Here is a 27,912-nt window from a genome sequence, read left to right as displayed (position 1 = left end):
TAGCATGTCCTTGTTTATTTGGATACAGGTTATATAAATAAATATAATAAAATAATTAGATGTTTTTTCCACAGTAACAGAGGGGTTCCTTACCCACCTGTGGTCATGATGCTATCGCTACTTTATTTACGACCTGACAAATTACAAAATTCAGAAATATATATATCCATATAGATACACTGGTTAGTCCCTGGTAAGGACATGCATAAAGGCAAAACCGCTTCTATTAACTACCGTTAATGATTAACAGCAGTGATGGTGATGTTGCTGGACTGTCCACGCGAAGAGGGACAAACATCAGCTAAGTACATGAGCAAACAGCGTGTTGATCTTGTGCCTTCAGGACACTGGTGTGAGGGTCAACTTGATGTGATTGCAGTGGGATGGACACAGACTTTGACCTGAGGGGATTTATCCTGTCTAATCTGATTTAATCTGATTTAAGAAGAGCACTGTGACTGCTGATCAAGAAAAGACAGGAATCGCTAAACCAGCTGCGGGTCAACGTGTGAGTGATCAGCACATATGAACTCGTATTTTACGCTTAGCATTAAGACATGAAAGTTAAAATGTTGAGGCAGGAAGCTAACAGTTAAACCCACAGTCCCGTGGCACGGTGTGGAGCCCCAGCTGTAGCAGTGCTGTGTTAGGCTTAACACATTCTGCAGATAAAAGGACACACACACACACACACACATTTACATAAATGAACACACACAAATGAAGACATATGTGAACCTGCACATACACACACACACACTTGAGCAGAGATTAAAAGACAACAAAGGGAACTAAATAGGATTAAAGCCTCACTAGTGAATCTTCCTCAACAATTTTCTGTCTGCTAAATACTCACAAACACTGAACTTTGAGGCTCCGGGCATTCTTAATGCCTCTGTGTGTGTGTGTGTGTGTGTGTGTGTCACAGTGACAGCTGGGTGTTGCTAGATAAACTCTGTCTAGGAGCAAAGCCAGAGGCCAGCTTCCTTCTTCGTCTTCTGTCAACTCAACCCATGTAAACAGAGAATATAGAGAGAATCATTTTTCATGAATTTAAATGAAATTAGCGGGCTCCTGGCGGGTCCTGCCATGTCATTTAGAACATATCTGAGACAGTGGAAAATGACATTTGTTTTCTCAGCAGCAGAGATGGGCAGTGCGTTTTGAGGTGATTAAACTTATGCAGCATGGTTAGCTGTAAGGAACAACAATGTCATTTTAAGAAATGTTTTGGTTATCCTGGTCATTACACTCCATTTTTGCTGCTGTAATTTGTTAATTCATATTAACTAGCATTTTCCCTCAGGATAGCTAATTTGCACAATATGAAAAAGGTATTAGTGCTGGGACTTCCATGTTTAAGACAATGTAACTCCAAATGCATTAGATTTGTGTTTATTCACCTTGAGCAATAGAGTTTGACAATTTGTTCGCCATTTTGAACACTATTAATTATTTTTAACTAACACTGGGTTTGATTTCATAAATGTGAGAATTTGCTGCTGTCTTCGCATTTACATTACAGTCTACTAAATGCCTTTGGGTTTTGGTTGGTCAGATAAAACAAGTCGCTGAACATTTGAAGATGCCATCGTGGAATTTTAACATTGTGGAATTTTAACAATTTTCTGCCCTTTTAACCACTAAGTATGGAATTAAATAATTATAAAAATAATTGATATATGACTAAATAAATATATATACTATGCTTAGTACGAACTGCTCCAAAAAGCCTAAAATTTCTACATGTTTTATATAAATAAATAAGAAAGCATAAAGGAAGCATTTTTCACACTTGATGGAAAAAGGTGGGCGGTTCCTGCTTGTGCCCAGTCTTTGTGTTCCCTACGGTAAGAGCTGACATGCAACGCAGCACCAAGACACCTGTCATTAATCATTAATCATTCATCTAATAACTGGGCTTTAGAATGGAATTGGAGGCTTTAGAAAAGCCTGTTTTTTGTTTTTTTTGTTTGTTTGTTTTTCCATTTTATACAAGATCTCTCCCTTTTCCTTGAAGTGACATTTGTTTCTTTTGTTAGATCTGCTACTGTAAGGACGACACAGAAGGTCTCTGTGGATGTTTTCACTCTTGGTCCCTTTCAGCTGTTGAAATGAACTCGGAGTGATTAGTGAACAGCAAACAAACTCAGACCACCTCGGAAACCAAGACCACTTCTGGAGGTGGTCTTGGTTTCAAGGCTGCAGAGCGATTCGCTTAACCTTCGCACTGCAAACAAAAAGCATTCCAGGTTTACTTTGCGTTCTTTCCACTGTATTTTAGCCCTTAGGTTTGCTGTAGGTAAATCACATGATGTTGTGCTAGAAAAAACAGCTGATGAAATGGCTGGTGAAAAGATGGCAAGTGGAGGAGGAGGAGGAGGACCAGGTGTTGTGATGCTTTTTTCTGTTTACATGAAATCTAAACAATTCTATTTTGGTTTTCTTGATGTCTCTGGGCTAATCTAACTACATACCACAGCAATATGGACAAGGTAAATACAGCAGCTGCCATCTTGTTCCAAATGACAGTTATCCACAATCCAGAGCGGTAAGGGTCTGAGAGCTCCAGAGGAAAGAGGACTCAGGCCTCATCAGAGCTGAAAAGAACCAGAAAAAAGAACTGGGCCCTCTTTCAAATGAACTCGCAATGTGGAAACAAAAAGAACTGAGTCCCTATTCTCTTGGTTCACTTTTTGGTCCACTTTAAGGGGACTGAGTAAGGGGACAATATAAGAAAACACTTTATATGTCACGAATTCCAATTTAAGTGACTTAAAAGATAAACTATGAGGTATTCCCCCGCCCTGAATTTGAAACTTGTCAAAAACAATACTCCCTTACGAGTCGAACGGTTTCTTAGCACCTCCCTGGTTTCCCCTGGTAACTCAGAAAGTCAGTGTTTTCTTCTGTCCTCAGTGGGTGGAGCTGCATCACTTACCCCCACCCCTCCTGAGAGAGATAACACCGGGAAGCATGCGAAATCAATCAGCTACGGCCCTGAAAAGGCCAATATGTTGCTAATAAACACACAACACAGGCAGAGCAAAAGCTGAGCTGGTAGTTCGAAAAAAGAAAGAGTTCGAGCTCCGCAGTCCTACGCCTGCATTACACACTCTGTCAGGGCATTACCATGTGAAGACAGCACCGGGCTGATAGATGAATCACAGGCAATTGTGCCTGAGAGAGGCTCTGCAACTATCATCACCTGCTGTTCACAGGTCCATCCATTTACTGACCCACCATGCCTTCCTGCTTCACTGCAGGCAGCATTAATGTGCTTGGACATGTGTTGAAGGGAAAGATCTCTGCTTAAACACATTTGGCTGCTGTCCTGCGCATAGGCTGGTTTACAAAGAAACTGGGTTGTTTCCCACTGCTGCTATCCATACATTTTTAATTATTTTAGAAACAGTATGACGACTGCAATACGAACGGTTTTAGGTTTTTTTTTCTTTCCACTTTTTCGCACACTTAAATGAATGATTTTCTTATTTTTAGATTTCAGTCAAGTTTCTCCTATTGCTTTAAATAGTGAGAAATGTGTATTGTCTGTTTGTTCATGTTGTCAAAACTGATAAATAAATGCTTTCTGTTCATTTGCTAAGAATCTCATTCTTTCCATTAGTGCTGATTAATTAATACATTCTGACATTGTTTGCTTTTTTTATGACCCATGTTGCAATAATTACTAAAGACAGGAACATAAACCAATTGACAGTCTTATAAAGTGACAGCCCGTATATTTTATTAACTAACTGTTTAATTAAGAATTGGATTAGGCTTTTTTTCACTACATATTGTTTACTGCTGCATCGCTTACCATCAGAATGTATTGTAACAAGGGATGCACAATATACATCAGGCTCAATAATGGGACATTTATCTTATCTCTAACTAGAGCCAATCAGAGGCCATGTGTCAAAATGAAGCTTTAACTGCTGCAGTATTTTAGTTTGTATTGTGCTTACACAGTACACATTCCCCTGTTGTACTTAGTCAAATGAATACAGCTAAACATACACACAACAAACCTGGGTCTAGCCAATATTATTTCACTGTAAGACTACTGTTTGGGCTTTTAGTGTGAGGGTATGTACTGAAGCTGCCATATGCAGTCATATGCAGGTGAAGAGGTGATGGGGTCAACAGGGGCCTAAAGGCAAACATAAAGGCGTATCATTTTACACCTACAGTATGTTTGTTACATGTTATATAATACTGCACATAAGATGACACTATTTTGCATCGTGCAGCGTTTTGTATCATAGTCTATTCTATCTTACTGCATCATGGTGTGGTGCATCAGCATAAATTAACACAATCGCACTAAATCGCTGACTTGCTCAGAGATATAAATCTGCTTTATGAATGTGATATAAATCTGCTTTACGGTGGATTTTCCATTTAACACACACACACACACACACACACACACTGAGCTTGCAGGCAGAGTACATAGTGAAGTGGTTTAAAGAAAACCTCATCTTAACCAGAACTCCCATCTGTTATTCCTACAGTGTTGGACAGACAATCGATATCTGTAGCGCATATCTGCGACAACTGCTGATTGTCTTGGTGGACTCTTGCAGCTAAATGAGATTTACTTCATTATACTGCTTTATCTAATTGTAGCAGCGCCAGTACGGAACCACAAAGTAGCCCCTAGAGAAATCAGACTGGCCACTGGACTGATGGTCACCAAGTATGTTTCCAATTCATTTTTAATAGAGCGATTCCAGAAACTGTCCATTAATAACAGCACAATATAAGCCGGATGTCTGTGATGTACTGTCTGTACATCTTACAAATAATTTTACTGGCTTCAATTGAGTTCCAGACTTGAAATGCTTTCACAGCTTTTCATCTACATTAAAGAGAGCAGTTAAAAGGTCGCGAACATGTCAGCAACATTCTTCATTGTGAGTCTGACAGAACGGAAGGTGTTTGGTTTAACCCGGCTCTGGCTCCTCTCTACTGTATGCAAACGGAAGACTGAGCTGTCTGAGCAAATAATCCACAACAATCAGCATGCACATCCACTCATCATCAGTTCTTAATGTTATGTTTGTTAAGGCTCTGATCAATCCCCTGCATTGATCTGCCCCTAATCACACCACACACATACACACTAGACATACAAACAGACTGACACATTAGCTGAGTGGCTTAGAGGAGCACACAGCAGCCATCTTGAGGCTGATCCACCCATTCAACCTCTCGTTACTAATAAGCTGGAGCGTGGGTAAGGAGATACTGGGAAACAAGCATTAAAGAGTATCTGGTGATAGCTAGGACAGGAAGCACCCACTTCATCGACAAACACATCATTTCACAAGACTATTATAGAATTTCTCTTGTGCTTTTGCATGTTTCATCTTATTTATCGCAAATCATGTGAACTTAATGTGAGTGCCATTCCACAGTGCAGTCGGATGTTGTATTGCATATTTCCTGCTGTTCAAGTTCATACTTCATCTTCGTTTTGAGAGGACCTGCAAAAGATGTGATACACTGAGGGTGAGCCCTTTTTACACAGAGACTGCATAATACCACTGCAAAGAAGATCCTCCTTCACACTGACTGTATTGATTATTTTTCTGCAAACAGGAAAGAAATGATGATAAACTTTGTGTTTATGTACACTACTAAATGATTGCTAAATAACACATGCCACACGCCAAACTATCGCATAACAAACTTCCCTATTCGCTCAGGTAGTATACTGTGCATATTAACTACACTGGGGGCCTTTTTGTTGCTCCTTCTCTCTGCGGACAAAGTCTTTCGCTAATGCCGATGTGGACTTTCAAACTTTTTTGCCATGCCTCAGTGACCACAGAATCCTTGATAAAATCAACCCAACAGGCTCTGATTCCTCCTCAGCTTAACCAAAAGCGGTGATCCATGTTAACTCCACTGGATATGGGGATGGGGACTGTTACAAATTGCTCAAATAATAGCTTGCCACGTGCACATGCAGGAAGTAGCAGCATTGTAAAATGCAGAATGTAATTGCAAAACAGCTGGTAGCATAGACAGTGAGGTCAGCAACACCTGTAATTCATTATCCGTGTTGAGTTTAGTCAAGGGTGTTGTCTTTGTTTTCTCCTGGAAGAGGGTAATGTGACGAATCAGGGAGCAACACATTGTGATTGATAAGACTCATTCAGGAACAGAATATAGGTGTCATTGTTTCCAAAAGTCTCCGTTTCTGTCTGTCCAGACTAAAGTTTAGGGGTTATCACCATTTCTCAGAGTCTTAGGGGTTTCAAAAACACCAGGGCAGGTTGGATGCAAGGCATAAACTCAATAAAAGTCGTGCATTTTTAAACAAAAACATACTTGCGTAGCTATAGCCTCAAACACAATTTTCCAGCCTTGTGTAAAAGGGCGGCACGGTTGCATCACAGCAAGAGGGTTCCAGGTTCGAATCCTGGTCTGGGCCCTTCTGTGTGGAGTTTGCATGTTCTCCCTGTGCCTGCGTGGGTTTTCTCCGGGTACTCCGGCTTCCTCCCACAATACCAAAAACATGCACATTAGGTTAATTGGCTACTCTACATTGTCCCTAGGTGTGAGTGTGAGAGTGTGTGGTTGTTTGTCTTTGTGTGTTGGCCCTGCGATTGACTGGCGACCAGTCCAGGGTGAACCCCGCCTCTCGCCCGTAGTCAGCTGGGATAGGCTCCAGCTCCCCCGCGACCCTGACGGATAAGCGGTATAGAAAATGGATGGATGGAAAAGACAAAAAAAAAAAATCACCTGATAACCTAATGCCATCACAGCTTGACAAAAGAACAAAAAAAGCACAGGTCCATCTACATTTGGACATACAAACTTAGTAAAAAACAAAACCCATATCCTCACATGTGCCAAATTATAACCATCAAGATTTTAAAATAATGTCAACTAATAAATGACTCTTATTTCAGCAAAAATGAAAACTGCTAATTAAATCATAAACTACTGTGAAGCACACATTTGACTTTGAAGTTTTGGTGTTTTGTGAGACTGCCACCTCTTGCACAACAGCAAGCTTTCCTGCATTTCTGCATTAAGTCCAGCACCAGTTAAAATTCGCCACACAAATCAGTCTGGTCGCCATCAGACAGAAAAAAGGCTGGACACAGGAGAGCAAAAGAGAGACAGAGAGAAAAAAGGCAGAAAAAAATGAAAGAAAAAAGGAACGATACACACACAGACACAGACACAGACACACACACACACACACACACACACACACACACAGACACAGACAGCCAAAGGGGAATCTGGGATCTCAAAGCCAATGAGACAGTGAAGATCTCCACTTTTAGATCTGTGCCTGAGCAAACATGAGACTACTACCAATTATCACCTCCTGCACCTGCCAGCGCGTACACACACACACACACACACACACACACACACACACACACACACACACAAGCACACGTAGCACGCCTTGTTCTCCCCAGTCCACCACTGGGGCTCTCCTTTTTCGGCAGGGCTGCTGGGTGTTAATGAACTCATCTCCTCCGTGTTAATGAATCCATTCACAGGTCTGCTCCCTCCTCCTGCTCCTCAGTTCCCTCTCAAAATCCTCCGTAACCACCTCCTGAATTTCTACATGCCCTGGTTAAAGAGTGCCAATCTGTGGACTAAAAGCAGGTTCATGCGCAATAAACCTTTTATCCAGCTCAGGACAAGGCATTTAGAGTTGTCACAAGCACACATATCTTCTCCTACACTCCATTTTCCTCTGGGTTAGATCCATAACACAGCATGCACCAAAGGCATCCCTAAGGAAAACTATACAGGGAAATCTATGAGATCCAACGAGGATAACGCAAGTTATCAGGTTATATGATGCAAAAAGTAGGACGACTGTGTGTTCATGCACTGAGTATGACCAGGAAGGAGATGACATAAGTCTAGTTTCTGGAGAAAATCGATTGCATCGCTGGAAGGAGCTAAGACCCCAGGATTCATCAAAGTGATAAACAGAGTGTGACAGTATCTGAGGGGATGAGTTCCTTTAGGCAGTTGATGTTAAAAACGGCCGATATGACTTGAAAACCATTTCACGATTAAATGTCAAGTGATAAAGCATCATTTATTTAAACCCACTTGTGCGCAATACTCATAACGGTGGACTTTTGATTAATTCTTTGTACTGAACATTAAAAAGAGCTCTGGAATTTGGCTCTGAGTAACATTTATGTAACATAACTGCAGTGATTTCTACTTTCGGCAGTGGAACAGGCTATGAACACAGCACTGACATACTACCGCCTTATAAAATCATTAATGGAAATGTGTTAACATAAGATCACATTCATTCCAACCACATTTCATCTATCTGCACTGTACAATTGCACAAAATGTTGTTTTTATTTCTTTGTGATATTTAATGGTAGCATTTTTTAAAATATTTACTTACAATGTTTGCTGAGTAACTACGTAAGAGTAAGGGTTAGAGAGTGGCTATGGCAATGGGAAACAAACTGATTAAGTATGATCGAGGTATGGCAACTAAAATTCTTGGTTAAGATTAATTAAAGATCATGATTATAGTTAATAAGAAGGTAAAATCCAGTGTACTGCACAGAAGCCTCTGCAGGTCTAGACCATACTCTACCGAGAATCCAACATTCCTGATGTTCCATTATGCTAACCAGTCTTCAACTTCATCTATCTGCAGTTTGGAGCTCGGGCACGTGGTGTACAGTTTATCAGCATTTTTGCACTGAAAGCTGGTGTCTGCTGACATTAAAAAATAAAGATGATAAGAGCAAAGTTTGCAATGTGTAAAACAATGAGCTCAAAGACATGAAGAAGCTCAGCTGACCCGAAGGGAACTTCAGAGTCAAAGCAAATTCTCTGTGGGTTTGTTACTACAAGAGACACCTTTCACATCATGTGTAGTCATTTGATCCACAGTTAATACAAAAATATGGGTTGTTAAAATAGACTTGTTTCACACGTTTTGCATTAAAATAGCAAACATAATACATGGATTTGATAACAGATTTATGGCGTCAGTTGTCTCATTCTGTCTGGAGTTACATTAAACTGTGAAAGGTGCCCCAGATTTTCTGTCATGGCTTTTTGTCTTCCATACACACATCATATTGTATGATATGACTGTGCTACAGGAGATGGAACAAATTCCTTTCCTCTGAAGGCTGCAAATTTTACCTGACAGTGTTTACAGTTTCCTTCATTTTGTTCTGTAGCGTCCTGACTGGTGCCTGCGCACACAATGTGCATTCAGAAACATTTGATTTGTTTTATCTCAGTTAGACACTCCTGGGTAATTACATACATTAAAACATCTGCATGTGTGGACTGGGCTTTCTCTGTTATGGATAAGAACAGGTACATGGTGGCTGACAGGGCTGGTTGGTATTCAGGGTTAGATGTGATTCCTCACTGTTCATTCAGGTGTTTTTAAGGGGTGAGGTATGGATGACAGAGAGAATGAATCTACCAAACATACCAACATGTGTTAAAGTACGTCAGAGATTATTTCTGGTATGTTTCTGACTCTTTGGTTTTCACTTTGATGAGATAATCATTTTTTTTTACAGCCTTTTGTGTATGCACTCACACCATGAATGTCATAATCAATCAGGAGTGGCCAGAGACAGAGAACATTAAACGGTTATGCAGTGACTGGGATGTCAGACTGATGTTAACTGACAATGGATGGAGGGAAAGCATAGTTAGTTATGATGAGGATGGCATCATTTTATGTTGCTATGGTTATGGTTGGTCCCAGCCATAATTATTTGTTTCGTGCTACTCATTTTTCTTTAATCCAGTCCAGCTGTGTCTTATAGGTTCCATTTACAATTGTTGTTTCCTTATTATTCACCACACAAAGAAACACTAGTATTAACATACTTATGTGGAATGCACTCCAACACTCTGCTGATCAGACGCATAATCCATAATCCATCATAATTCATGCCTCAGTTTAGACCCTTAATAAATCAATTGTTTTGGACACTTTTCTTATTCACTGCTGTGTGTCAAAAGGAAGGTTACCTCTGCTCATTTATTATGAGTCTAGAAAAATAAAAAAATGTAGTTGTGAAGTTGTAAACACAAATGCAATCCCTGAATCTTACAGCAGGCCTTATTTTATTTATTGGTCTTCTTTGTACAGAATTTACTGTGTGCATTTTCTGCTGACATGACTCAAGTCAGCGAAGCGGGTTTATTTCCAACTGTAGGTTACTGCAGCACATTGTCTTCGGTCCTAATGTTTACCTCAGGAGCTCAAGAAGACTGACTCTGTCATCCTCAAACAACTGTAAATGAAAAAACAATGGTGATGGCACTAGGGGCTCTCCGCTTTTAAAAAAAGGCGACGAGGAAATGTGAAAAGTTCATAACTGTTATAGTCTGGTGCTGAGCAGGATGGATAAACTGATTCTGTTGTATTTTTTTATATATAACTGAGGAATTTTCCTTTAGACGTACATTTGTGCAGTGACTCACATCCCGGGGGTGGGGGCAGTACAGATGGAGGAGTCACAAGATAAATGTCAAGGGTTGTGAGATGACAAACACAACAGAAAAGCAAATAAATAATAAAAAATCTGCAACATGAAATGTTTATTTTTCAAAATGTAAAAGTACATACCATTATATTTAAGAGACGGCAGACACATGTAGAGCTGACGTCTCCAACAACTCAGCAAGCAACACCACACAAAATCTAGTTGGATTAATAGCACTACAGGTATTTTTGTCTTTGGGGTGGACTGTCCCTTTCAGGGGACACAAGTCAAACAGGTTGGAGGCCACTGCATCAATGTATGCTGGAAATAAATTAAATATAAAAAACCACACTTGTGCACACATTTATGAATGCTTCCAGCACTTAATGACTCTAAAGAAAATATGTTTATACAGTTATATGGCTGACATTACTGAGCCCACCACATTTACCAAGAGCTCCTCGAGGGAGGAAGACGAACAGCAGACACACTGTAACACAGCAGGAAGACTGTATACAGCCTGAGACAAAAAAAGACTCCACCTCACCTTTAAAGCCATTTAGCATCCCCAAAACATGTATTTAAGACCTCTCCACCTCACTGTACTGCTATAGAAAACACTGTCTTCATGTTTTTATTGGAGGCTCTTTCTAAGTTTAGAGCCATAGTTTTGCTTTAATGACAGGGTGTGTGTCACACTTTACAGCTACACTTGAGACTGAAGGTTTAGGGTAAACATTTGAGTGACTGAATGTAAGTAATTATAACTGAAATCTGGAGGGCGAGATTAGAGAGGCAGCCTGTTTGTCTGTAGGAGCAGACTAAACTCAGGACATGCACACTGTAGACACACAGCTAATCCTCATAGGACAGCTGTCGCGCTATCCTGATTGATCTGATACAAACACTTACACAGAGACACTTGTGGGGTGTAGGCTGTTTGTTTCCAACCATATACCACACTCTTGGATTATGGATGTAATAAATGCTTGCTCTGAAACTGCATCATCTTAAAATCAACAACCCACCCACCAACCATCCCCCTCCTCCTCATGCACAATCCCATAATCCTCCCTGAGCCAGGCCTTCCTGTAGAGATGGGACCACACCCCGCTCCATTGGACAGTGGGACAAAATATTTTGGTATTTGATACTCCACCAGTAAGAATTACTGTCAAAGCAATGCATCACATCAAATAAAATCAGTGCTTTTGCTTTAGCTTTTAAGGGAGGATTAGATATCTCTATTGTTCTTCTTGGTTTGGTAGAAACAGTGGATCTGAGGCAGCATAACTTTGAACAGACATCGGTTTACAATAGGCAGACAGATGTCATGTCAGCCATTAAGGTTAGAACAGGATTTTACCACAAAGTCTAGAAACAAAGCCTGTCTCACTTGTGAGGGAACAGACAAGGGATGATGAAATGAAATGATGAAGATGCTTTGCATGCAGCATGATAACTCTTTCATGAGCTAAGCTAAGAGCAGAGCATAGTCCCATTAAATGTCTGTAGAAAGATTGTCCTACCATATCCATTTCCAATTGCTCAAATGCTCTGCAAACTTCCTGTTGTGCCCCCTACGCACATTTTGCCATACAAAGTGATGTGGACTTCAGACTTTAGGAGGTGCACTTGAAAGCACCATGAAGTTGCCGTGCCTGTGTGTCTAAACTGTGGCACAGACAGCGACCAGAAACAAGGTGCCTGTGGTGGTGCTGTTGCAACATTTACTTGCTAAACAGAAACTTCTCCCGCATTTGGTGCTTAGTGGGTGTTGATTTCGGATCCTGGTACAGATGTGTGACGTCAAAGCCTGCTCTGCCCTTCAGCAGGTAGAATCAAAATCCACACCTTAGGGCAAAATAATATCGCTAATGCAGTATACATTTAATACCATCGGCCTCTTCTTACTGATGCTATGGTAAATACACATGCAGATCCTACTGCTCGCACTGCCTAAAAGAGTAGTTTCCCAAAAGTAGAATTTATATGTAAGTATCAGCAAAATCTTGCCAATACACAATCCCACCTAAAAACCTGAAGATCCTCAGGCAAGTTCTGCAATTATAAGGATGGTCTTTTTTCAAGTGGGAGTAATGATATCCTCCTCAAAAAGTGTTAGTCAGGCTAAAATCTAGAAATATGTGCATCATGTCTGTGTGCACAGATTTGTCTGAGTTATGACTCCAAGACTGGGTGTGATATCCATCTATCCATTTTCTATCCCAGACCGGGATTGGAACCTGGAACCTTCTTGTTATGAGGCGACAGTGCTAACCAGTGCACCACCGTGCCACCCTGGGTATGATATTTGACACGAATGTTAAGTAGCTTAATCAACTCCATGAGCTGTTTGTCACAGCCACTGTGGCAGTTCCAGCTACTGACTGTGTTGGTGAGCTGTCAAATCAGCAGCCAAACTACGACAACTATCTTCTTGTTGTTTTAACAACACCTACGGGCACCGTGTTGCTGCTAAGTCCACTCCTGCAAATACAGTTAATCTCCCAGCCAGGGAAAAAGAACACACTCATGAAGGACAAACAGGAACATCCTCATATCAAACTTGGAACAAATAGGGTTGGTTCAAAGGTTTCAGCTGGCATGCTGAAACCATGTTTTTCCTGCAAAAACGTAATATTTTGTGACATAATCATAATTTACTCTCCAACGTGGGGCAGTCCATTCAGTTGTTCCAAACCTCTAGACCAACCATAGCGTCAAAAAGAATGACTGGGGTCACTGATCAAACACTGAACAAAACCCGAAGTGCAAACTAAACATCTCCTTGGAAGAATAAGGACAATGGGCTGACTAACCACATAGAACTTCCATACTAAATCACGAAACCAAGCTTTTTGGAGACCTTTCTTGCCTAGATCACCTCCCACCAACCGTGCAAAAGTCTGAAAAGGATCTAGAAACAGATACATGCTTAAAATATCAGTCACTGGTATCTTGAATTTCATTGGAAGCATTAGCCTCAAAACACCATCAAAGTTTATTTGATTGAACTCAAAAGGTTGCTCACTGGGAAAAACTATTTCCTGTAACAGTGACCTCCACTCTGCAAACACAAAATTCATCCAGGAAGACTTGAAGATACTGCTGTTACCAACAAATGTTAGCGATTTTCATACAGAAATTTTTGCTGTGACTTTTGAAAGTGTGCAGTGCTCAAACTGTAACTCGTCACACACAGATACAGCCTCTTCCTGCGTGTACTGGTGGACAGCTGGGGGAAGCTGCCGTCCCAGATTAAAGAAAAACCTTGATGAGCCTCAGTTGTAGTTCAAAACTCTGATGCCTTCCCCCCCAACACACCCACTCCCACCCCATGTGTTATGGGAAAATATTGTTAAGCTTCTCCTAACAAGTATGACATGGCAACTGCACAGACACATGGTCCACGGCCAAGCAATAACATGGTGAAGTTCTTAGGTCATGCAAACCTAACACCGATAAGAAATTAAGTTTTTAATCAGAAGCCAGAGGATAACTGGAGGTAACTGGAGCATTTACGCATGTCACAGATAAATGGTTCTGGCATATCTGTTGGCCAACGTGTAACAGTAAATGCCCGTAGAGAAATACCAATGATATGTTGGAGGTCATTTAGAAACCGTGTCTCATTGCATAGTTTGACCACCAGAGAGCACTGAGGAGATTGTGTGTACGTGTTTGTAAAATGTTGTGTTCGGTACATTTAAGGATTCAGATTGCAGGGGATCCTTAACTTATGCTAAAAAAAGAATATTAGATGATTTATCATCTTATATTTCTTAAACTGGGAAATATCATTATCACTACTGACCCAAAAATTACAGTACAAATTGAACTGAGAATAATTTTTTAACAAAGGTTTATGTGACTTCAAAAGCTAAGAAATAAAGCGGTAGAAAGAATAATAATGTATTTTACTGAACAATATTTGAACGTAAATACTTTCGCACTACTATATTTTTATTGACTTAAAAATTGAGCATGAACACATGAGAATGGACCACAACTAATGTTTCCATGGTCCACAATGAACTGTGTACGATGACAGTTACTTCTTCGTTTCTTTATTTGTAGTCTTTCACTTCCGTGACATGAAGTGTCAGTTCTTTCACATTATCCACGAGAATGACCGCTTCCAACAAACATTCAAGTTGCAGTTTCCATTCAAGTCTGACCAGATTCATCCATACATGTAGTAAAGAATTTAATAAAAGATATTGTCTTCACTTAGAGACTATTTCTCCAGAATCTCTAATTTAAATTTGGAATTCTGTCATGCTTAGTGTATGAATGCTTTGGTTTTGTGAGGTTTGTGAGGTTTATGATACAAGCATGACAACAGATTGAGAATATTGTGTAAAACGGATATAATTGATATAATATGTATTATTTCTGCATTTAAAGGTCTAAAAACAAGACCTTTGTTATATATTTAAATGAATTAGAACTAGAATCTTCCAAATGTTTTCAACAATGTTCAAACCCAGGAAAATAAGAGAGAGTGAGAGTGAGGAAAGAAATTGTTTTATTTAGTCGTTCGATGAGACCTACAATGAGACACAGTTTAGGTTTAGGAATCAAAAGCTTCATTGAAAATAGAAGACTCGGGCTACTGTGAGCCCTGTCAAACGCTACTAATAAGAGTCTTTTCCAAAACAGCATTTCATAACACGACAGAGATTAAATTTAAAGCATTAAAATACATACAGTCTCACCCAGCCGTCACTGACTGTGCTGCATACTGATTGCTAGCAGTGTAACGTTACGTAGCTGATCCGTGGTCAGGTTGCCCTCCATGATTTGGTGCACATGTGATCTGCTATTCAAATGCAAAAATGAATCATCAAAGTGGGAGATACAGTTTTATGGCTGTTATTGCTACTGTATATAAAGTAATAATTTCCCACAACTTCCCGTTCCCGTCCCATCCCATTTCACATCCAGGTGCAAATTCCCTCAATTTGTTCCTCAGATATCGCTACAGACAGACAGCATTAACAAAAATGGGACAAAAGGGAGGTCGCTAAAAACTAACTTATCAAAACACCCACACCATGCCAAACGAGGTGGATTTTTTTCCGGCTTACAGTTTAATTTTACCTGTTACGAGCGTTATTCCTATGCACGTGTACATATACATGTAAGGTACATGTCATATTATCATATCCAGTGTACACAGCATGCATTTGTGTCTATGTGTGTGTGCGTGTGTGTCCCGACGCTGACATGTTCTCAGAGTCTAAGGCAGGACAATGACTAGGATGATGGCAGCAGAGCCCTAATAGACCGTGACAAGCCCCACTGATTATATTACCCCACTATTAGAGAGAAACACACTCACTTACACACAGGAACACGCAGTCAGTAGCACACACTCACACAGCCAGAGTTCTCTTGGGTGTACAAGGGAGCACACAATGCATTACACACACACACATGGGTAAATGGTATTATGAGCCCTGAGGCCAGCAGGCTCAGACAGAGCAGCTGTCAGTCACAGCACAGAGACAGACCTGTCTGACTCCAAACACACAGACCTGAATAAACACGTCACAGAGGACTGATGGAGTTTGTCTCTTTCCATCCAACTCTCTGCCTCACATAAAGTCGTACCACTAACTGATCGTGACGTTTAAGTGAGTCCACCACTGCAGCAGACAGCTTTGCGAATACACCAAATACAATACATATTCTTCTATAAACACAAAAAAATGGTGTGATGGACAATAATCTCTTATTTTCAGATACTCTTATTATTTGTTCTATAAAATGTGAGAAAAAGCAGCACTGTGCTGCGGTGGTTAGCGCTGTTGCCTCACAGCGAGAGAGTTCAGGGTTTGTTGTTGCTGTTGCAGATTAATTTTTATTCAGTCACCTAATCAAGTCATGCTTTTAGCTCTAAAAGGTGGTTACAATTAAAATACTGAAGTACATCCCCTGCAGTCAAATTCAAAAATTAAAGGAATAAAAATAGATTTTAAAACATACTTACACAAGACAGGGAAGCTGCTTCGACTGTGATAGCTGCTGCTGAGCATCACCTGCGATTTCGAGTGTTGAGATGCGACGTAGCAGAACTGTAAACAGCGGTGGGTTTGGTTGGGGAGTGTTGACAGAGTCAGTGAAGCAATGAGGAGTGCGTGTTCCCTCAATGCCAGCATATTCTACACAGACAGTTAGGTTGTACAAGGAACAAGCATGATGTTTTTCACACCTTATTTCTCCCGTGGGTTTCTTCAGTCACCGCTGAATTCAAATAGTGCAGTCTGAGGTGTCCTAACTCAGAGAATAACCAGCTTGGCAGGGGAAACGGCACTTTGCATCTAATCGTATTGCTGAAAGGTGACTGCGGTCGAGTTAACACTTTGGTCAGTGAAAGCAGCACTTTACATAGTTTAGCTGCAGACAATAGACTCACTCACTTATTGCGATTATTCGCAGCATACTCAATTTCATTGTCAAAATAAAATGAGAATTTATGGATAAAAACACTAACATCAAAGTTGTGATTTAGACGCAATTCAAGAATCTGTTGTCTTTCTGTTTAAATTAAACTAGTTGACCTGTTGCCACCTAAGATAAGACAGAGTCCACTGTTCCAGACTGCATGAACAGACTCCTGTGTGCCACTACACCCGCTATCAACTATTTAGAGATTAACAAGTTGGATTTTTATCAGGGAATGTATCTCAGATCTTTTTGTATCTCTCTAATGGATGGGCTCGTGTTGAGTATTAGGCTTGTGCCAATTGATGATTAGATCATATATCAGTGAGTGATTGTTTTTTTGTTTTTTTTCCCCCTTAGATCATTTTAACCATCTTAATATCAGAGATAAATCTAGAATATGAAATCCTCACCCTGCTGTGCATTTAAAAAAGGTTTCTGGTGGAAAACATGGTGCAAAATGTTCGCCTGCTGAGCCCCATTAATTAGCACGAGGGAGTTTTAAATCCTTAATTACAAACCACTTTATCATCTTTATTCCACAGATCTGATACCCCTCATCTCCATTCTCTCTATGCGTGCTCACCAAAACTTTGCCCTTCATAGGAGAAACTAATGTTGTGGATATGATTTGGATTGTGAGAATTCCATTTTTCACACGCACACAACATAGTTGCTCTTATTTTAAAGCGTTTCAACTGTGTCACTGGTGAGTTTATTTGTGCTTCAAACCTATTTTTTTTTTGACAATACATGCATAAACACAAGGTTCATGCCCACTACACAGCCCCTGAATAAATACATATTAATCTACATTTTGTTCAGGCAGGGCAAAGCGTGCTGCTGTCTGGAGAGTCGGTCATACAACTGCCTCGTTTACACCAAGCTTGATGAAAACTGGAGCTGTAGCAACGACATCATGGCATGTTGGACTGAGTAGTTTGTTAAGTTTGCTGTTTTACGTTCCCAAATGCAAGTTATTGTATTTTCTGGCAGTGTTTGGTTAGTTTGTTCAGTTTCTGTTCAGAACATGGTGGTTTATGTTGGTGGCTGTTAATTTGTGCTGTTCATAATGTTTAATGATTAATGAGAAGGGGGTGACATTGCTTAGGACTATGCTGACTTTTCATTAATGTGCTACATGTAAACCCTCCCCCACTGTGATTGAATCCCATATTAGCAATCCATCCATCCATCCGTCCATTTTCTATACCGCTTATCCGTCAGGGTTACGGGCGAGAGGCGGGGTTCACCCTGGACTGGTCGCCAGTCAATCGCAGGGCCAACACACAAAGGCAGACAACCACACACTCTCACATTCACACCTAGGGACAATGTAGAGTAGCCAATTAACCTAATGTGCATGTTTTTGGTATTGTGGGAGGAAGCCGGAGTACCCGGAGAAAACCCACGCAGGCACAGGGAGAACATGCAAACTCCACATAGAAGGGCCCAGACCGGGATTCGAACCTGGAACCCTCTTGCTATGAGCATAGCAAGGCTTCTCATCTTTCATCCAGGTAAGCTGAAAGATGACTGGTGAAACATAAAGTCATCTGTGTTTCAACAAATAAATAACAAAGAAAAAAGAAGGAAAAGAAAGTTGGGCTGAGGGATGACACACATCATGAGACAATCCATACACCATCCATTATCTATCACGCTTATCCTTTTTAAGGTCATGGGCAGGGGGCTGAGGCTTATCCCAGCTGCCTTTGGGCAAGAGGCTGGATACACCCTGGACATATTGACAGTTCATCACACATATAGAGACAAACAAACCATTCACACACTTATGGAGACAGATTTTTACATTAAAACAGAGAAGTCAGGTCATTAGTGAATGGCACTGCTCTCATTTTGTACTATAACATCATAGTTGCATTAAACATGAGTGCAAGCTGTAGAAAAGTAAATCTATTCTGCAAATATGGAACATCAAACAGCAGATGAACGATATTTTCCCTCTATACTAACACCGAGGCACATAGACAACTCTGAGCTCCACCGCTCGAACACGCACGCGCCCGTGCACATACACTCACTCATACACGCACGCATTCATTAGTCAGATGTGAGGTCAGGCATGCAGCCATCATTCATTTAACAGAAAATGGCTGAGAGACAGAGATGGAGAGGGAGACGGGAGGGAAGCAGAGAAAGAGAAATGGGAGGACAGGATTTAGTGGAACATGAACAACCACAGAGCACCCGTGGGAGTACACACACACACACACACACACACACACACACACACACACACACACATTCCAGCCATATCTGCGGAGCTGAGACTGGCACTGCCTGGGTTTTGTCAGTTCAACATACAGACGTTATAATGAGAACCAGACCCAGATTCTCCTCCTCCACACACACACACACACACACACACACACACACACACACACACACAAATACCATAGACAACACACACACAAAACAAGTTTTGGAGAAAGTGGGCCTCTTTCTGTCTACATCGTGTGGTCAGCCTGTGGACCATAACTGTCTCTAGCTGGCTTTTGAGTACTTTTATGTGAGTTATAATGAAAAGAATTAGAAAAGCAGAGAAGAAGAAAAAAATGGATCTCGTTTCCTCAACATAAGCTGAGTAATTTCAATGTTTACTTTTGTTTTAGCTCTAATTTGGTCTCTACTAACTCCACTAAAAATATTGCTTTGAGCTGTTAAATGCTCCACTGCTTTTTTGCCAGCTCAATGCTAACATTTTTTCCTAGCTAGGCAGGGTTAGTAGATCTCGCCTCTCTGAAAAACACAAAAACTGAAGTACAGGAGTGCTAAGGATGTTCATTGTCTGATCTATTGGATCAATTTTTAACATAAATTAAAAAAATAAAAATAAATTAGAGCAGTTTTAAATGTGTCCAGTTTGTTTTTGCAGTCCATGTTTATTAGCCCATATTAGCCGCTATACTAAGATGTTAGCTAGTAATAAAGTAGCTGGTAGCGTATGTATGCAGCATGTTTGTTTGACTAATCCCAGGTTATTCTCTTTATTTTTCTCCATTCATGGAGCCAATCTTCAAGACATGTGAAAGTTTTGCACTCAAGTTGAAACATTTCAAGTCTTGGCTCCATTTGCACTGCCTTGGAATTTGAGAACGTGTCTTGTTTTATTCTCCACATTCAGTCTACACACACCTTCACGTCAGCGACTGAGCTCCCACAGATTTTTGTCCCGGCAGATGGTAGGACTAAAAGGCAGATGGCGAAATGACTTCCAACGGGTTTATCCTCTTCAAGTGGGCAGAAGTAACGTGGTTTATGAGAAAGGTTAATTTGAACATGTCTGCTATGGTGTCATTTGTACATGGTAACTTCATAGTTAATTTGGAAGTGGCGTACAGATGTTTAAAAATTCAATACTTCTAAATTAACTTAACAGTTGCATGGTAACAGTGCTAAAGCTCACCCTCTTCCATCAAACACACACACACACACACACACACACACAGCAGAAACTCCTCCAGCTCTACCATGCACACATTCTGCTTCATTGACCTTGCCTGACCTCTCATTTACTCCTCATTCTGTGGTTTTCAACAGCCAAGTTCAGCCAGGGAAATCAAAATGGCGACATTTCACTCAATTAGACCGGGACTCTGTAATTTCATTACGCTTTGACAGAAGTCTTTAATTGTGTCCTTTTAAATGTTCACATTTTAGCTGTGATCTCTCACCGCCATCAGATGCAAACTAATTAAAAAACAGTGAAGTAATGAGCATAAAACAACACATGATTGGGATGTCAGCTGTTCCCTGTTGCTAGGTTGTAATTACAAGCGCTGCATTCCTGTGGCCAAGCTTGGACAGGAGAGACAAAATCTCTGAGGATAATAATCTACTCCCTGAGGGTTCTGGTGCATCCATGTCTCCATTCATATGCAACAAATTTGCATTTTAAAATACATTTTCATTTGTAATTATAGCATTGACTACACACTGTATGAGCATGAATCAGTCCTGTTATAATTTACATAGTAAATGATTTCTGGACGGGTAACAACAGAAACACAGCAGAGAACGAGTGGAAAGAAAAATAAAATAGACACAAATCCCATAATTTCAAAGCAAAGATCTCTGAACATAAATGTGTCTGGACATGAAGAATTCACAACATAGCATAAAAATGTTTCTTAAAATTATGCAAAAATTATGTAGGAGATGCTAAACTTTGATATTTAAGTGAATGTCCACGGTTTACAAGATATAAAGCAGCAATATTGTGTACAGCGTGCCATAATTTTGCTGTCATATGTCAACCACGGTTTGTAATTAGAATTTTGACTTACTTTCTTTCTAGTCACACCACACTCCTTTTGGTTTTTTAACAACTTTGTGACACCCACGACATCACGCTCACATGCAAACCAAGCTGTTGTTTCCTGCTGTTTCGTGTTTTGGTTAGAAGTTCATGGTCACTGACTGAAAGGGTGTTTTTGTATTGATGATAATGATGATGATGGGAGAGGACAGATTGATTTTAGCCAGTGAATGAACCACAGATTGGCTGTGACAGAAGGTACCCTCCTTCCTCCTGGATGACCACTGGCACTGAAATAAAGGGTAACTGCTTCTGATTCATGCTGACAGAAGCCTCCCACCTCCCTGTCAGCAGTTCCTTTTATTATATTTGGTAATTTCACTGTAGATGCAGCAGTGGCCTAAGTTTTCTCCCTAGATAACCTGATACAAGAAAGAATTACATGCTAATTCAATTCAATTTATTTATATAGCAACTTATACAATCAGAATTGTCTCTAGATGCTTTACAGAGACCCAGAGCCTAAAAAGAGCCAAAACTCCCTTTTAACAGGAAGAAACCTTGAGCAGGACCCGGCTCACAAGGGAGAACTATCCTGCTGATAGTTAAGCTAAGTTTGAAGCAAAGGGTTGGTGGGAAGAAATGATACCCATCCAGTCACCAATTGAAATGACTGATTTATAAATACTTTAGAGTGGTACTTTCTACAAAAAAATTCAAGTAACAAACACTACATTACACTCAGAAGTGAAAACAAACTAAGAGCAATGAACTTCCCATTCCCACTGCTCAGATGTTAACAAGCCCCTCAGAGGCAAAACAAGGGCAACAGCAGAAATCAATTGAGAGGGAAAAAACACGAGTGGGACTGATTCAGGTACAGTAGAGAGGGAAATAGAGAGAGCTCTCATTCCATATCTCGGCTGCCCATCCCAAATCCGGCTGCAAGGGGAGACAGTGATATATGAGGCTAGAATAAAGTAGGGCAATCCCCTGCATGACAAGAGAAGAGAGCGAAACAGAAAAGAAAGGGAGAGAACTGAGAAAGAGGGGGTGGATTTAGAGGGAGGATGTGGAGAGATGAATGTGCTCAGTGTCTGCTGGCTTGTGGGATGGGGGGTTTCCACGGCTGTGTATGGCAGCGCTAACCAACAGCAAGCTGTATGAGGCCAGCACTGCTGACTAACACTCACTGCCTTAATAGGAAGGATGGATGGGAAAACGGGAAGGTCAGAGCAGTCAGCCCTGCCGCACACCACAGGAAGTACAGGATAGCCACTGACCTCAACCTGACTCTCTCTCTCACACACACACACAAACTGTACATACACAGATACTGTGCACAAGCAAGCACTGGAGCTCAAATGTATGCACGCACACGGACTAGTGGCATACTGTACTTGGAAAATAACACACATACACTGTAAATCCAAAAACACACACACACGTCCATGATGACGAACAGGAAGAAGACCTACATAAACACTAACACCACCATCGCTATAAAAGCAAACCAAATCTGCCACACGCATTCCTTGACACACACGAGCACACAGGGACTGTCTACTGACTAAAACAGTGGACCGGGAACAGCTGAATCAACTTTCCATTCCCCTATTTATTTTTGTTACCACAGAAACAGAAACTTGACTCAGCGACAACTGCTTTTAGGCAGTTTCCTGTAAGTATTGAATAAAGCTGGTCATCAAAACTAGTATTCCAAAGAATTACAATAGGCTATATAAACTCAACCAGTTTCAGTTTCCAGCTTCTGTTTGTTAAGAGTGAAACAGATAAAGAGGGGATTTTGACAGTGTTTCGTGCCTGAAGACAGTATTTAAAACTAAACACTGCATCATATAATCTTCAGTGCAACTTCCTGTTTCCCTCTACTGTCTGTCCCTATCAGTCCGACCAAGTTTCTGCTGCTGATCTCGACCTCTGACCGCCTTTCCCATCCCCCAGACACTCTGTCTGTTTATAATTAGGTCTCTTCCCTCCATCCTGTCATTAATAATTCAGTCTTCCTCTGCTCCAATTAAATAATTAACAGTGCCCAAAGCCATCATATTGTAACCCAGCAAAGACACCCTGCGCTGATCCTCAAATGATCCTTCAAATGGCTCACAAAAACAGTGCCTTACAAGCAAATAAAAAAAATGAAAATGAAATACATTATCCAGTCTTAGTGAGTTTGTGTAATGGAGAGAAAAAGAAAACCCAGTTTAACTTTTGTGACACTTACTTTTGATAGTCTGGCATATTTCAGTTAAAGGGGAAAAAATGTAAAATATGGCCAGAGTTTGAAGTTTGAAGCTCGACAAATACAGTCATCATATCACCAGAGTACCCACCAACTGCTGCTCACTATACTGTCTGCTGTGGTTATAGTTTGTAATCTACATCAAACTGGATTGTGCCTATACTTAAAATACTGAAATAACTACAAGGTTATGGTAACCAAGGCTGATGTGAGAACAAAAAGGCTTGTGTGATAAATGCTAAAGTGAAAAGCTTATGTTACCTAACCTATACACTAATAAAATACCCTGACAATACAAAAAATAATTAAAAGGCTAACTTCATTTAAGAATTACTGTAAAGGGTAATGGATGAATGTTAATGTGAGAGCTGAAACAAAGCTAATGCAGTTGGTATCAGATTGCACAGCACAACACTGTGTTGTTAGTGTTATTATGGCCCTAATTAATATTTTAAAATAGTTTCAATTATTAAAGTATAAAAGTGTCAGCTCAACTATGTATATTAAATAAGCAGCATGGTGTTCAAGAAGCTGTGTTTGTTGTTTCTGACTCATTCAATATTTTCCAGGATACCTTCTTGAGAATTTCTGGCTTAACATGGGTGAATTTTTACTTGGAAAGGCTTAGATGGTGACCTAGCTATTAGTGTTTGTTACACTGTATAAGCTACACAACCTTGTAATTTGTTTCCTAACCTTCACCCACACACACTGACACACACACACACACACCACAAGCATCGCCACAGACACACACTCTCTCTTCTTGTTTCTCTAGCCGCTCTGTCAGCTTCAGTCACTGTTGCCCTGTTACACTTCACAGCGCCCATACAAGACCACTGAAGCACACAAACATGTGATCACACACTCATGCACACACTTTCAGTTATTGTTGGGTTTTTGCCTGGTACTTCGATGTGGTTAGACAAAGCCTGTTTGGCTAGTCAGCTCTAGCATTCAAACACTCCCTCAGAATAAAAAAAAAAAAAATCACCAAAACAAAACAGACTGATTTCAATCCACAACCCTATCCACATGTCCTCACTGAGAGCTGCCCTGTACAACACACACGATTCTTCTGTTAAACTGAAGAGCATCTCAACAGTACATGTTGAGACATATTCTTCTTCAAGTGTCCTAAATCCGGGACACAGCCCTCATCAGAGCTGAATGAAGCTCAAGCGACTGTGCTTGGTGCTGCAGCGAGTCTAGTGACACTATCACACTGAGACACAGTACCTCCAATTACCATTTGCCGATATTAAAACTCAGAGTGGGGTACTCTCAGGGTGACATGCTAATTCAGAGACATCAAAGGGTCTAAGCACTTCCTGAATTGAACAAATAAGAGAAGGCAGCCAAAATGTGCCAGCGGGTAACAAGTTTTATCCTGATTATTGATTGCTTTCTGCAGACCATGCTTTAAAGCCATGTCAAAGCAGGGGTGTAACAGATCACAAAGTTCACCGTTCGAATCGTATCATGGTTTTGAGTCATCAGCCAGATAAAGAGGTTAGGGTTAAATGAATTTAAAAAAGCTTGACTTTGGCTCTGCTGTAGCTTCCTCTCTCTGTCTGTAGTCACCAGTCTGTATTCCAGATCAATGTCCCACCACAGCACTATCTGACCGGTTGCACCTCACAAGTAATAGCTTATCAATACTGAAGGCTACTGTGCCACAGCGGCTGGAGATGCTCTGGTGTGCAAGCGAAGTTGTGTGTCGAAGGGAAGGCACCATTTATTGCCAAAATCGTGAAAGCGGCAGCTTTTAAATCAGTCGCTCTTCTCTAACCCAATCACTGCACTTCAGGGAAAAACACAGCATGCATCTGTCTTGTCTGGCTTATTTGACAATTTTTACTTTACAAAGTAACAACTGTATCTCGCACTATAATCTTTCAATTTTTCAATTAATATGCGTTTCACATGCATGCCGAGCGAGGGGAGATCTGATTGTGGATCAGTTAAGTTCCATTACAAAACTATATCCAAGAGAGTTTTACCAAGTTTATCTCTAAGTCACAGGGTCATCGAAATTGAAAGGTCTGATTCAAGACAAATGCAGAGGTAATCAAACTAGCAACGAGCCCTGTTACAGCCATCCACACAGAGCTCACCCACTCTGGTCTCTGCAAATGTACACTCCTCACTGATCAGCCTGCTGCTGATACCCTGAGGCCCAGTCAATGATACTGATCACTCCTACCCCTCAGAAATGCACTGCATCATTCTGATTGATCCTGGTTCACTGGGTAAACAACAGCATGCCTTGTAATCCATGGAAACACATTACTAGGGTTTGACCTATGTGGGTTTTTAAAATTCTGCTGTCATATTTTGGTCAGAAATTCATGCAGTATATATGTAGTATTTAGTCCATAGTATATTTTTGACTCTGCACAGACAAAATACTCATTGTAACATTTTTAAAGTGTAAATTCACATATTAAAATAAACTTCAGTCCAATACAAACAGGGGTTCAGTGCTTCCATAACCAACAACTGAGTTTGTTGAAGTGTTAATAAGGTATAGTTCTCCATGAAGCAGGGAACTACTTAATTCAGGCACCTTTCAAGCCAGCAAAGAGGTGAGTGTCTGATTTCCAAAGATACATTTAGTTAGATTGCTTCTTTAATCTTCTTACGTTTTAAACACATGGACCAGATAACCGTCAAACAGGGCGGGGGTTTGGCACCGAGCCGTTCCTTATTTTTGCATTCTTGATATCAAAACCCTCGCTTGAAGTTGGGTTTGAATGAATGAAAATGGAATGAAAAGTAACAAAGAACTCATTCAGATTTATTCAAGCTTATCCACTGTAGTCTATTCCTGAACTACTTAGTAGAACTGACATGGCATGAAAAAAAACGTATCTTCAAAATTCATTTTTTCCAAGAGCATTGTTTCACTATGCATTCCAATGACATTACGATCCTCCAGTCTCATTTTTATGTCCCACCAAACTAGATTGCAGGCTAATCTACTTGTCCACTTAACACATTACGCTAACAAAAGCTTTTGGTTCACATTTTATATTTAAATCAAGACAAATCATGGGCAAATAGTGATCTGATATTGACGTGCACACGTCAGTTTGACTGATGGTTGTATAAATACCCAACACATCAGTTGCTAGGGAGGAATGCGGACATGCCGTACCATGCAAAATGTCAAAAGCGTAAAAAGGGGAGATACTTTTTTTTTGTCGACAGTGACGATATACAAATTGACTGTTTAACCTTTTTGGACCCTGAAATCATGGAGCCATGCTTGGTATAGCCTGGAAATAAGCAGACTAAATGTTCAGCTCATTAACTTAAACTAGTGCAGCGCCCATTTGGAGCGACCAATTACCTGCCCTCTGCTACTGCTGATTGCAGGTTTCTGCAGAAACCATCATCCATACGACTTCACACTGACAATGACTGTGTAGGGTTATCATGGATTAACAATAAAACTCAAAGCAGCTAATGCGTCACAGCTACCACCATTGAGAGAAGGTTAGCCCAATTTTTGCACCAGTATTTGATAACTTAATCTTTTATTGTGACTTGAAGCTAGATGTGTTCCTAAGTGACACATTAAGAACCCTTTGAAATAAGACTAAGACCACTAAGACCACCATCTAATATCAAGGTTTTTCTGGGAATTTTAAAGGTTATTCTGGGAGTTTTTCCTTAGTCGATGTGAGGGTCGAAGGGCAGAGGATGTTGCTATGATGTTATGAAAGCCCTTTGAGACAAACTGCTTGTAAAAATGGGCTATACAAATAAAGTTGTCTTGTCTTGTCTTACCCTTACCCCAAGAAAAGTGAACAAAAGCACTGATCGATGCTTTTGCAGAACAGAACAGAATTCTCAATTCAATGTTTCATCACAACATTTAAAACTATACTAATCGGGACAACACAGACTGGAACACATTCTTCTCCACACACATCACAAAGGTCAGCACACTTGGAGTTCTATTATGGTTTTAATATTGGCAGAACTCTTAAACAGTCTCCACCCAGCAGCAGGGGATTATTACTGGAGCTGTCCCCACTCCAAGACTGTGTGTGTCTGCATCTGTGTCTGAGTGTGTTCTAACCGTTGAAGATGGCCTGTCCCTTTGCCAACTCCTGGTCCGTTGCGATGATGTATTCCTTCTGAGTAAAGCCCCTCATGCATGGCAGCGACCCCTGCTTGCTTGATAACGAATGCTCGGCCTCTCCACCCAGAACAACAACCTGGAGGGAAGAAGTACAGAGGGAATAACAAAATGGATATTTGCATAAATATTGGATTACATCTTGATGCCCTCATAACCTAATGACTCCGGTGTTTAGGGTGATGTTTTAATGACTTTTCTTCATACTGAAGGTTGACTCTCTCCTGCCTTAATTCTTCATTTATTTTTCAGTCATCACCATATTCAAAACTCAATT

The 27,912-nt window shown here is 40.5% G+C and overlaps 1 protein-coding gene across 1 annotated transcript in view; it reads right to left on the bottom strand.

Moving 5' to 3' along the window:
* LOC124060133 (cadherin-2-like) overlaps positions 1-27,912 on the bottom strand; it is an 86,389-nt gene that overhangs the window by 53,112 nt on the left and 5,365 nt on the right. Inside the window, exon 2 of the mRNA XM_046390707.1 lies at positions 27,576-27,714. Coding sequence (XP_046246663.1) covers positions 27,576-27,714 — 139 coding nt within the window. The remainder of the gene's footprint in view (positions 1-27,575; positions 27,715-27,912) is intronic.

The sequence above is a fragment of the Scatophagus argus genome, chromosome 6 (assembly GCF_020382885.2).
Source record: "Scatophagus argus isolate fScaArg1 chromosome 6, fScaArg1.pri, whole genome shotgun sequence".
In the NCBI taxonomy this organism is placed as follows: Eukaryota; Metazoa; Chordata; class Actinopteri; family Scatophagidae; genus Scatophagus; species Scatophagus argus.
This window is presented reverse-complemented; position numbering and strand designations above follow the sequence as displayed.